This window comes from Mastigoproctus giganteus, chromosome 12, assembly GCF_048544385.1.
Source record: "Mastigoproctus giganteus isolate SK-2022 chromosome 12, ASM4854438v1, whole genome shotgun sequence".
NCBI lineage: Eukaryota > Metazoa > Arthropoda > Arachnida > Uropygi > Thelyphonidae > Mastigoproctus > Mastigoproctus giganteus.
Genome location: NC_143586.1, coordinates 94865357 through 94878780, shown reverse-complemented (window position 1 = coordinate 94878780; position 13424 = coordinate 94865357). Strand labels below are relative to the sequence as shown.

The 13424-nt window shown below is 36.9% G+C and overlaps 1 protein-coding gene across 1 annotated transcript in view; it reads left to right on the top strand.

Annotated features, from left to right (window-relative positions):
- The window catches only part of LOC150077286 (liprin-alpha-1-like), a 1048988-nt gene that overhangs the window by 887234 nt on the left and 148330 nt on the right, over positions 1–13424 (top strand). Inside the window, exon 21 of the mRNA XM_090386159.1 lies at positions 10381–10581. Within this exon, the coding sequence (XP_090242285.1) occupies positions 10381–10581 (201 nt within the window). The remainder of the gene's footprint in view (positions 1–10380; positions 10582–13424) is intronic.

The following is a 13424-nucleotide window of genomic DNA, read 5'->3' as shown; positions in this document are numbered from 1 at the left end:
TTGTCTACTTTAGCCTTAAATTTATTTAAGCTATCAACTTCCACAATAACAGATGGAAATCTGTTCTAGCAATCAACTACCCACTGGCTAAAGGCAAACTTCCTTACAACTATTCTACAACCGTCCTTCCTCAATTTAAATCTATCCCCCTCAAGTTGTTAATCTGAGCAAGAAGAAGTATCCCATCAGCATTGAGTCCTCTCAAACCATTCAAGGCCTTATACACCTCAATCAATACACCTGCTCAAACCATACAAGGCCTTATACACCTCAATCAGATAACATCACAGGTGTCTAGTCTTCAGATGCAGCAACTTGCAGAATTTAAGCCTTTCTTTGTAAACACATCCCTTTGTTCCTTTCACCAATCTTGTTGCCCTTCTCTATGCTCATTCTAGCAGCTCCACATCTTTCCTAAAATGAGGCTTCTAGACCTGTATGCAGTTCTCGAAAGGTGTGGCCTGACCATTGCTTTATACAAAGAGATAATTAACTCCTTGTCTCTGCTAGCAAAATCCCTATATGTCATTGACAAAACTCCATGACCTGCTGTTGCAGCCTGTCTGCACTGCTCAGAGAACTTCATATCTGACTGCACAATTACCCCCAGGTATTTTTCATTCTCCACCTTCCTGAGTGTAGTACCACACAGTTGGTACATTTCTCTTGGGTTACTGTTACCCATATGCTGTACTTTGCACTTGTCATTGTTAAACTTCAGTTACCAATTCTCAGCCCATCTCTGCCTAACTTTTCTAGATCCTGTTGCAGTAGCATACTGTCATTAACAACCCTACCAATCTTTGTATCATCTGCAAACCTGGACATTAAGCCTGATATACCTTCATCGATATCATTCATAAATACACAAAACAACAATGGGTCCAGCACCGAACCCTGGGAGACTCCAGTAATAACATTAGTTCATGTAGAGCAGTGTTCATTTATGGCCTTGAATGGGTTGAGCACGTTGAATTCTGATGGGATCCTTCCACTTGTTCAGATTACGAACCTAAGGGGGCATAATTCAAATTAAGAAAAGAAAGATGTAGATTAGATGTGCAGAAATTTGCCTTTAGCCAGCTGGTGGTTAATTGCTGGAACAAACTTCCATCTGTCGTTGTGGAAGTTGATAGGTTGAATAAATTTACGGAGGAACTGGACAGGCATTTGGAGGGAATGGTGTGTTTTTTTTTTTTTTTTTTGGCTGATGCTGCATAAGCTCATACACTTGCTTTCTTGCATCAAATGCCACTGCTGCTGCTACTACTACTACTACTACTACTACTACTTTCTGCCATCTCCCACTCAACCATCCCTTTATCCATTGCAGCAACTTGCCCTTAATGCCATTCTGCTCCAATTTGTACAGCAGTCTTCCATGTGCAACAGTATCGAAAGCTTTCCTGAAATCCAAGTATATGATATCAAAATAATTTTTTGCATCCATATCCTTTGTGAAAAGATCGTAGTATCCAATCAAACTGATCAGACAAGCCTTCCCCTTAACAAAACCATGCTGTGTCTGAACTATTACTGCAGTCTTGTTGAGGTGATCCTGTATCACCTCTATCACCAGTCACTCCATTATTTTGAATGGAACAGAAGTCAAACTAACAGGTTTATAATTATTTGTGTTGTCACCCTTTGATCCTTTTTTGTGAATTTCGGTCACATTTGCATATCTCCAGTCTGTCGGAACTTCCCCTGAGTCCAAGAAAGCTCTCATAATTATGACTAAGGGTGTGTACTTACTTCCTCTGCTGCCTCTAATATAACTGGATAAATCCCATCCAGCCCAGGTGCCTTAGCATTAGTAGAGGCATCTGATGCAAAAAAGCAAGCTTATGCAGCATCAGCCAAAAAAAAAAAAAAAAAAAAAAAACCACTACTTCACCCCTCTGTTCGTTCAAAATACCTGTCCAGCTGAGCCTTAAACTTATTTAGGCTATCAACCTCCACCACAAGGGATGGAAGTCTGTTCAACCAACCAACCAACCACCCGCTGGCTAAAGGCAAATTTCCGCACGTCTATCCTACATCTGTCTTTCCTCAATTTGAATTTATGCCCTCTCAGGTGATTATTCTGAGCAAGAGGCAGTATCCCATCAGCATTGAGCATGCTCAAACCATTCAAGACTTTGTACACCTCTATCAGATCACCTCGCCGGTGCCTAGTCTCCGGACACTGTAATTTGCAAAACTTAATCCTTTCTTCATAAGAGCAATCCTTCATTCCGTTCACTAACCTTGGTGCCCTTCTCTGTACTCGTTCCAACAGCTCTACATCCTTCTTGAAATGATGCCTCCAGACCTGTATACAGTACTCAACGTGCGGCCTGACCATTGCCTTATACAAGGGAATAATCAGTCAAGGTCAGGTCAGGCAAGACCTTCCCTATATATGATTGATAAGACACCATGAGCTACTCTTGCAGCCCATCTGCACTGCTCAGAGAACTTCATATCTGCCTGCACAATTACCCCCAGGTCCTTTTCATTTTCTTCCACTGTAAGTGTAGTACCACTGACAGTGGTAGAGAATTTCATTTGCCACCTCTCAGCCCATCTGCTCAACCTTTCCAGATCCTGTTGCAGCAGCATAGCATCAGTAGCGTCCTTAACAACCCTGCAAAACCTTTGTATTATCTGCAAATTTGGACATTAAGCTTGATATACCATCATCAGTATTATTTATAAATGCTGAAAACAACAGTGGACCCAACACTGAACCCTGAGGGACTCCACTAATAACATTAGTCCATGATGAGCAGTGTCCATTAAGTACCACTCTCTGTCTTCTGCCACTCAACCATCCATTTATCCATAGCAACAATTTGCCACCAATGCCACACTGCTCCAATTTGTGCAGCAGTCTTCCATGTGCAACAGTATCAAAAGCCTTTCTAAGATCCAAATATATAATATCAAAGTTATTCCCTGCATCCAATTCTTTTGTGACTACATCATAGTATCCAATCAAATTGGTCAGGCAAGACCTTCCCTTAACAAAACCATGCTGCGTCTGAGCTATAACTGAATTCTTGTCTAGATGATCCTGCAGTGCTTCTTTAACCAGTGCCTCCATTAATTTTCCTGGAACAGAAGTTAAACTCACAAGTCTATAATTACTTGTGTCAGCCTTTGATCCTCCTTTGTGAATTGGGGTTACATTTGCACATCTCCAGTCTGTGGGTACCTCCCCTGAGTCCAAGGAAGCTCTCATAATTATGGCTAACGGATTGCTTACTTCCTTTGCTGCCTCCTTTAATATAACTGGATAGATACCATCCACCCCAGGTGCCTTTCTTGTATTTATCTTCAACAATTTCTCCTCCACTTTACTCTCCATTATTACAGGATCATCTATCTCACTGCCAGTGTTTACTTTATCTATGGCATTCCCCTTCCTGAATAACTCCTCATGTGTGAATGTAGATGCAAAATATTGATTTAGTTTGTTAGCTACCTGAGCAGGATCATGAACAGTTGAACCATCGATATCAAGTGGACCAATCTGATTCATCCCCTTCCTTCTAGAGTTTACATAAGTAAAGAAATCCTTGCTGTTTTTCTTTGCATCCCTTGCCAAAGATTTCTCATAATCTGCCTTCGCCTGCCTAACCTCCTTTGTAACTTGGTTACAGATCAACTTATATCTATCATAGTCATCTGTGTCACATGTTAATTTATATGTAACCCATGCATTTTTCTTCTCTACCATATGTCTCATTAGTTCATCTGACATCCATTTAGGCCTGAACCTTGAACAGTATTTCTTAGTTGGTATGTAAAGCCTAGTAGCTTCCAAGATAAGTTCTTTGAATGCTTCCCATTTTGAGTTTGCTGTTGGTAACATCATCAGTTGGTCCTACTTTATAGAATTTAAATACTGTCTCAGACCATCGTAGTCGCCATTACGAAAGCAATAACCCTTCCCTTTACCCCTGATGGTAGTTACCTCCCTGAGTAAATCCCACTTCGGCACACTGTGATCACTGCCACCTAGTGGTTCCTGTATATGCAGATTCTTAATGCATGAAGAATTCACTACTGATAATCAAATCAAGAGTATTGCTCCCTGTAGTTGCCTCTCGAACATGCTGATTTAGAAAACAATCATCCAATAAATCCACAAAAGCCTTGCTAGTGTGTGAGTGACCAACCCACAAATTCCAGTCAATATCTGGGAAATTAAAATCCCCCATTATAAAACTCTCTGATTTACTGGCCCACTCTATTTCCCTGTACAGTTTCTTATTATACTCATCAGAGTCATTAGGCCTATAGCACACTCCTACTCTCAATTTTGATCTCCCAATGCATGTCACACCAAACTGACTCGACACTGCCCTGTCCAGCAATGTCGACTGGCTTCACTTCCTTGGATTTTATGTGTTTCTTAACTAATAGCATAACCCCTCCTCACTTCCTATCCTATCCTAAGCCTTTCTTATGTTTAACTTCAAAAATTTCTCTTCCACTTTGCTCTCAGTTATTACAAAATCGTTTAGCTCGCTGCCAGAGTTTAATAAACCTCTGGCATTCCTTCCCTGAATGACTCCTCATGTGTGAATGCAGATGCAAAATACTCATTCAGTTTGTCAGCTATCTGAGCAGGATCATCAACAGTTGAACCATCGATATCAAGTGGACCAATCTGATTCATCCACTTCCTTCTAGAATTTACATAAGTCAAGAAGCCCTTGCTGTTTTACTTTGCATCCTTTGTCAAAGAATTCTTGTAATCTGCCTAACCTCCTTTGTGACTTGATTGCCGACTACATTATACCTTCCATAGGCTTCTGTGTCGCATGATAATTTATATGCATCCCATGCATTTTTCTTCTCTGTAACGAGCCTCGTTAATTCATCTTACATCCATTTAGGCCTGAACCTTGAACAGTATTTCTTATTTGGTGTGAAAAGCCTAGTAGCCTCCAAGATTAAGTCCCTGGAGGCACTGCCTCCTTCAAATTCATCAAATTTATTTACTATACTTTGAACATTGATGTACATGTAACTATAGATGCACCTGTTCTTAATCCTAGGTACCCTAACACAGGTTCGAGCCCGTCATCACCAAATACAGAGGATGCAGAAAGGTCAGGGAATGACCACTGCATATTCCCGGAGCAATGTGGCCTTAGTTGCTAATGCTCCTAAAAAAAAAAAAAAAAAACCAAAACAACCCTAACACAACCCATGTATTTGCTTTTTCCATGATGACTCGCAGCAGCTCTTGAAATCCCCAGCAACTTGCTCTCTTGTCCTTGCCTTGTAATATGGTGCCATTTTCTTGTTTGATGAACCTATTTATAAATGAGTACACTGCAGCCATGAAGGAATGCACTTGGTTGGTAGAAACAGTTTCCGGATAACCTATGGCATCCAAATGTTGCACAGTGGATGCATTGTGCACTACAAAAATCCTCAACACCCCATTACACTGCCTCCAGTGTATTGTTGACATTTGATAGAATGGTTTGTTGAACTCCTTGTTTTAGCATTTTCTGGTCCTCCCATCAGAATGAAACTGTAGGAGACAGGATTTGTGCCACCAGGAAAAGTTTTTCTAATCTTCCACTGTCCAGTTTTGGTGTTCCTGAGCTCATTATGTCCATTATCCACCTTCTTGTCTTTGCTGGCAGGAGTAGAACCTGTTTCATTCATCGTCTTGTGGATGAATGAACCAGGAGTGATCGTTCAATCATCAGCTGTACTACCCTATCTGTGACAAGGTATGATGGGTTGTTCATTCTGAAATCCTCTTTGTTTACCACTGTTTTATTAGGTTGTGATTTGACTGACTGTATTCTTCTGTTCTGTTACCTTGCACAAGTCTTGTCTGCACTGGCCTCTCGCATCAACAAGCTGTTTCTGACCACAAAATTGCCATTAGGTGGGTGTGATATGATTATTAGATCAATCTTGAAACATTCAAGACGTGGTCATACATGAAAATACCAACAGAGTTGCAGTTTCCAAGATACTGATTCAGAGTCACTTAAATTTTTCATCTTGCCAATTCTTGCACTGAATTGCATACAACATCCATATTTGTCCATCTGCTTCATATTGTATAATATGAAAACATGATGCTGTTACTTAAGCACTACCTCCATTTCATGAAAAGGGTAGCTGTATCGAATACAGTAATCACTCATTATAGAAGTAAATATGGGTTTCATACCATTTAGCCAATAACTCTGGCGAAATCTGGCCATTTAGGCATGAAGCCAATTCATTTGAAAATCTATCAGTGGGACTCTAAGTGTCAGGAGTTACTCTTACTTTCTCTCAGATATGTTATAGAGTAGGTATTCAGTTTTATCTTTTCCAGGACTTTATATAGTTCCAAAGAAATGTAAATTAGTGTCATTTAATCTTAAATTTTTTATTTATCAGTATTTTTTTTGCTGATTCTTTGTTGTACTTAATTATACCAGATGATGTGGCCTGACAATTGCCTTATACAATGGGATAATCACCTCCTTATACCTGCTAGCAAAATTCCTGTATATCATGACACCCCCCCCCCCCCCGAGCTGTCCTGGCAGCCTCTCTGCACTGCTCAGAGAACTTCATATCAGACTGCACTATTATCCCCCAGGTCCTTTGATTTTCCACTACCCTGAGTGTGGTACCACACAGCTGATACATTACACTGGGATTACTGCTACCCACATGCATTCCCTTGTATTTGTCAATATTAAACTCCAATTGCCATTTCACAGCCTATCTGCCTTATTTTTCTAGATCCTGTTTCAACAGCACATCTTCATTACTCATTAACCACCCTGCCAACCTTTATATCATCTGCAAACTTAGACATTAAACCTGATATACCCTTATCAGTATCATTAATAAATATAAAAAACAACAATGGGCTGAGCACTGAACTCATCCCTTTATCCATAACGGTAACTTTCCCTTAATGCCACACTGGTCCAATTTGTGCAGCAGTCTTTTACACATAACAGTATCAAAAGCTTTCCTGAAATCCAAGTACATGATAGCAAAATTATTTTTTGCATCCAGCTCCTTTGTCACTGCATCATAATATCCACTCAAATTGGTCAGAAAGATCTCCCCTTAACAGACCCAGGCTGGGACTGATGTATATCTGCAATCCTGTCTAGATGGTTTTGCATTACTTCTTTAACCAGTGACTCCATTACTTTCCTTGCAACATAAGTCAAGCTAACAGGTTTGTAATTACTCTAGTCACCTTTTGAAATCTCCTGTGCAAATTGCGATAATACACATCTCCAGTCCATAGGCACCCCCCTTGAATCCAAAAATGCTCTCATATTTATGGCTAAAGGTTTGCATACCTCCTCTGCTGCTTCTCTTAATATAATTGGATAGATTCCCACCACCCCAGGCTTCAAGAATTTCTGTTCCACTTTCCTCTCATTTATCACAAAATCATTTAGCTCCCTGTGTGATTTTGATAAACTTCAGTCATTTCCCTCAATAAAGAACTTGTGCATCAATGTAGATGCAGAATACCTGTTCAGTTTGTGAGCAACCTTGGTAAGATCATGAACAGTTAAACCACTGATATCAAGTGAACCAATCACATTGGTTCACTTGATATCAGTGAACTTCCTCCTAGTGTTTACATAAGTAAAGAAGTCTTTTCTGTTTTTCTTTCCATCCTTGCCAAAGATTTCTCATAATTTGCAATGGCTTGACTAACTTTCTTCGTGACTTTATTACAGACTAGTTTATATGTTCCATAGTCTTCTGTATCAGCTGATAATTTATATGCATCCCATGCATTTTTCTTCTTTGCCATGTGTCTCGATAGTTCATATGACATTCATTTAGGTCTAAGCCTTGTAATTCTTAGTAAGCACGAAAAGAAACCTAGTAACATCTATGATTATTTCCTTGAATGCTTCCCATTTAGAATTTGTTGTTGGTAACAACATTAGTTGGGACCAACTAATATTGTTACCAACAACAATGCCTTTAAAATCTGTCTGAGACCACTATAGCCTCCTTTATGAAAGCAAAATCCCTTCCCTTTACCCTTGATAGTAGTTACATCTTTAAGTAAATACCACATCACTACACTGTGATTACTGCCAGCTAGTAGTTCTTTTATCTGCAGATTTTTAATGGCATTGTTGTTCAAGTAATTTAAAGTCATTCAAAATCTGGAGATTTGTTTAAGTAATTCAAAATGTTTAAGTAATTCAAAATCTGGAAAGATATTATTAAAGGAGATGTTTTACATCATGTTTAATGATAATAATTTCCTTGTGAAGGTAAAAAAAAAACCCTTAGAGCTGGTATTATAAAGTTATTAATCCTCCAGCAATCACTTCCCCAGTTTTTTACAAATATGATTGCACAACACCTGCAGGCACTGATTTTTTTTTTTTTTTTTTTTGTATACAGTTATAATAACTAATTTTATTCCTCCCTCCTGTATTTGTAAGTAAGTTGTAACAGCTATTTTTCAGTTATCTTGTCAAGCATTGTTATGTAACATGAATTCTTAAATTTGATGTCTCGTGTTTTTTAAGCTCCATTGATCCTTTCTGCATTCTTCTAAGGAGCTTACATTTCTATATTGCATCATAAATTTATTTATTAAGCAATTGTTCTCATTTATGTAATTTTATTTTATAATCTTTCAGTTGCAAAAATTATTGGTGAATATAACTTATCACTTTCAGTTATTAATGTATTTGTTACTGCAATGTTCAGGTTTTATCCCCCTTCTTTTTAATTCAGCCTGATTATAGGATTCCATCGAAAGCTGCTATTTGCATACGAGTTTAGTAATTCATTACATCAATTTTCAAGAAAGGTGACAGAAGATGCTCCAACTATAGAGGAATCTGTGTTATGAGCTCTATTGCTAAACTATTTGGAAAAGTGGTAAAGTCAAAACTGGAACAAGAGATTGATATTTCTGAGGAACAATGTGGCTTTTTGACTGCATGCTCATGTATAGACCATTTATTCATTGTTAAGCAAATTCTGGCTACAAACCAAGATGTAGGTGTGCTATTCATAGACTTAGAGAAAGTATGATGATGTGCCAAGAAATCTTCTGTTGAAAGCTATAAAGAAAATGTCAATAAACCAGCCATTAATTGAAATCATTAGAAGAATCTACAAGAACACTACATGCTGTATAAAAATTGGTTCAAGAATATCAAGAAAATTCAAGGATGCTGTTTGTCACCTTCTTTGTTTAAGCTGTACCTGGAAGTTGTTCTAAGACTATGGTCACAGAAGTGCAGTTCAATGGGTGTTCCCTCTTGGTCAAAATAAGTACCTTTATAATCTACTGTTTGCACAGAACAATGATGATGTAAACTACATGGGCAGAAAGTTACTAGAAGAATATAAAACATGGGAACTGACAGTTAATTTTAATAAGACAGAGTACATGAATCGAAGTGGGGAGATTCTGGATTTAGATGGAATATAGGTGAAACTGTACAGCAATAAATACCTGGGTGCAATTATCCAGGCTGATGGATCATCTGCTCAGGAAATTGAGAGAAGACTGGGTGAAGGTAGAAAGGTCATAGGAATGCTTAATTCTGTGCTATGGAATAAAAATATTATTAACAGAACTAAACATCAAATATATAATGCAATATTACAAAGTGTTTTATTATATGGATGTGAGATTTGGACCTTAATTGAAAGACAAAAAAATAAACTACTGGCCATTGAGATCGATTTTTGGTGAAGATTGACAAGAAAGTCTAGGACTGAAAAAGTTAGAAATGACATGATAAGGAATATAATGAATGTCCAAAAAACCATCATTAATAAAATAGAGGAGAAAAGATTGGAGTGATTTGGCTATGTGAAGAGAATGGAGGACGACAGATTGCCCAGAGAAGCCATGGAATGGATGCCATGGAGAAGGAAAAGAGAGGAAGACCAAGAAGAACATGGATCAAAGGTGTGAGAGCAGCCATGAATAGAAGAGGACTGGTGGATAGAGATTGGGAAGATAGAAGAAAATGGAAAAAAAGAATAAAGGAATGACTTTTCAATATTAGGTTGAGGAGAACCATTGTAATAATGGAATAAATCCTATGAAGAAAAAGAAGTTTAGTAATTTGATGTATTTGCTTTGTATCTGCACAAATTTTAGCAAATACACTTAACATTTATTATTAATCATCTCCTTTAATCTAGTTGAAATTCAGTAATACAACAACAAATGCTCTTAATGTTTATTATTAACCGTCTCCTTTAATTTAGTTGAAATTCAGTAATCTACACACGTACTATTATATATTTATCTGTAATAAATTTCATGCTAAAATTTGTTTCTCAGTTTTGGAAATAAATGTAGTGATGTTAAATTTAAATGAAATGATTTTTTTCAAATAGCTCTGGGTAGGAATGCCAGCATGGTATGTAGCAGCATGTCGGGCAAATGTTAAAAGTGGTGCCATCATGTCAGCTTTATCGGATACAGAAATTCAGCGTGAAATCGGAATTAGCAACCCCTTACATCGCCTCAAATTGAGGTTAGCCATTCAGGAGATGGTAGCATTAACAAGTCCTTCAGCTCCCAAACCTTCACGAACAGTGAGTTTGATATATCATTTATTAAGTTCTAATGCTTTTAAGAATAGTGTAAATTGCTTTTTTAATAAGGTCAATATTATTTTTCAAGTGAAGTGCGAGGTTGATTGCCAATTGATATATATATATATATATATATACACACACAGTCGATTCCGGTTATTTGGAACACATTGGGACTACTGCATTTTGGCCCGATTGAGTGGCTGCCTCAATTATCCAAAGTTTCACGTAAATAGTTAAAAATACAATGGACCCCCTCTTTACAATTGGTTCACTGTACAATCAAATCATGTTACGATGGACTCACCATAGTAAAGTACCGTTCACTCTTATACGATGTACGATGTGTAGTAAGCACCAGTCATTGTGATCACATTTGTGAATTGAATTTTAATTCTATTTAATTCTACAGAAATTCTAATTAGTGAAAAATAGAAGGAATATTATCCACAGGCTATAAAAGTAAAGATATATTAAGCACAAATTTAACCTTTATTACCTTACCAATTAAAAAATTAAATGATACGTGAAAATTGTAGGAATATTTTCCACAGGTCAGCAAATTAAAAAAAAATTTACGCTTACATGCATAGCTTAATTAATACGTACTGTAATATACTGACTAGTTGACATTTCTGTTCACTGACATTTGTGGGTGGGGATTGAAATTTAAAACAGTAAAAAGATAAGCAATCAATAACAAAGAACACGGCACACAAAAATTGCAAGTGACACGATACGCACAAGTAAGAACGAAGTAACAAATTATGAAGCTTTAAAAATAGGAATGAAGAGAAGATTCTGAAAATAATTTTTTTTATATGATTGAAGATTCCATGGAAGTGTAAACACATTTCACCATAATAACCCACAGAATTACAGCTGTCGGTATTATTGGAAATTCAACAAGATCGAGTTTACTATCCGTTTATGATAGATTGCACTAACAGAAAAGCCCAATAAACAGGGCTTTTCTGTTAATTGTTTTTATGACTGCTAATAAAAACAATTAACAGAAAAGCCCTGTTAATTGTTTTTATGACTGCTAATTGTTTTTATTGTTTTATGGTTGTGACCTCCAGAAATCCGACCGAACCACGTGGTATGGTTGGAGACAATCAACATTCCATTTAATCGAGCCCCGATTAAATGGCATGTTGTCCCAATTAAGCGAAGTAAACCCTGCTATTTTCTCGATTGGGTTCTGTTTTTTAAGATTTGCCCCAAATAAACGGCTGCCCCGATTAACTGGTGACCCAAATAACCAGAATCCACTGTATATATATTATTTATTTATTTTTATTTTTTTCCCATAGTTAATTATATAGTAGTAAATAATGCTGAAGGTGTGGAATTTGATTGGGAATGGTGGAAACACTGTAAACACCATTTGGTAATGATGTTACACAGGGGCATATTTGTGGGGGAGCACAGGGGGAATATCTCCCCTTAACCATGTGTATAAGTGTTCCTAGGTGTATCTAAAAAAAAAACACTCAAAAACCTTGTTGTCATGTCCCCCTTGCGATGATACTGGATGCTGTACTGATGTCACATACCATAAATCCAAAATGGCATCAGCATCTCTTGCAGTGGAACAACATTATGTTATCAAGTTTTGGTGAAAGAAATAGTAAAGCCAGCTGACAATTATAAATTAACACAACAGTATGAATAAGCATGTTTATAAATTAAAGCTATATACAAATGGGTAAATCATTTCAAAAATGGTTGATGGACCCTTTATGAGATGTCATACAAGTGGAATAGTATAGATATGATGCAGGAATCACATGGACAGTAGATCAGACATGTCAGAACTGGAAATAACAATAAACTCAGAGAGTGGTTAACGTACTGAATGTACAATTTGTAATTAGGGTTAATAATGAAACAGGAAATTTTTAAATATGTTATTTGTAGTGAAATCTAAATGTAAAAACCACCATTGTTAAAACCATTTGCATATGGGTTTTAACAGCGTAGGATGCAGATTCAGTCCAAACATGTGCCACAAGCAGTCAGCTTGCATCATGTGTTTGGACGTTCATTCATTTACTGACAATCTCCAAATTCGCAGAACCAACTTTTCTTCTTCCTCTTCATTTATCCCTTTAACTTCTATATTCTAGGATAACCTTCCTTCACATGTATTTCCCAAAAATTACAATATCAATTTTTGTCTAATGTCAATAAGTATCTTTGGCCTTCTCAACCTTCAATCCATATCTGCTTCAATATTACAGGTTCCAGTACCTTTTATGTTTGGAGTTTTCATATTAAAAAAAAAAAAAAAAAAAAAATACTGATTGTTGTGCTACTTTGCCTCTGCTTTTATTCTTGTCTTTTCCAAATTATAACTTGTTTTCCCGAAATATGCTACTGCTTGATATTGCAAACTGATGATTGTAACCACCATCATCCAGAGCATCTATGTTTAAGAAAACAAACAAGTGTAAACATTTCTCTGCAATAATGCATTCAAACTGAGCATGTGACCACACATAAATAGTTTATATTATAAAAGAAATATATTTTATTTGAAGAATTCGTTTTATGGTCTATCAGCCGCACTAGCAGTGAAACCATAAGTTTAATTGCATGCAAAATTAAGCAGTAGCCAAGTTTTTATTATAAAGTATTGTTACTATTTTATAATATCAGTAAAAAGTATTTACTAATTTTAGTCTTTCCAATGGCATGCAAAAATTGCTATTTTTTTGTTTCAGCTTATTTCTCTTCCTCTACCATATGGGTTAAAAGAATCTCTTGGGAAAACACTTAGTAGTGCAGAATATGTAATACAGCAGACTCTCAATTAACCGGGACACTTCAAGGTTCGA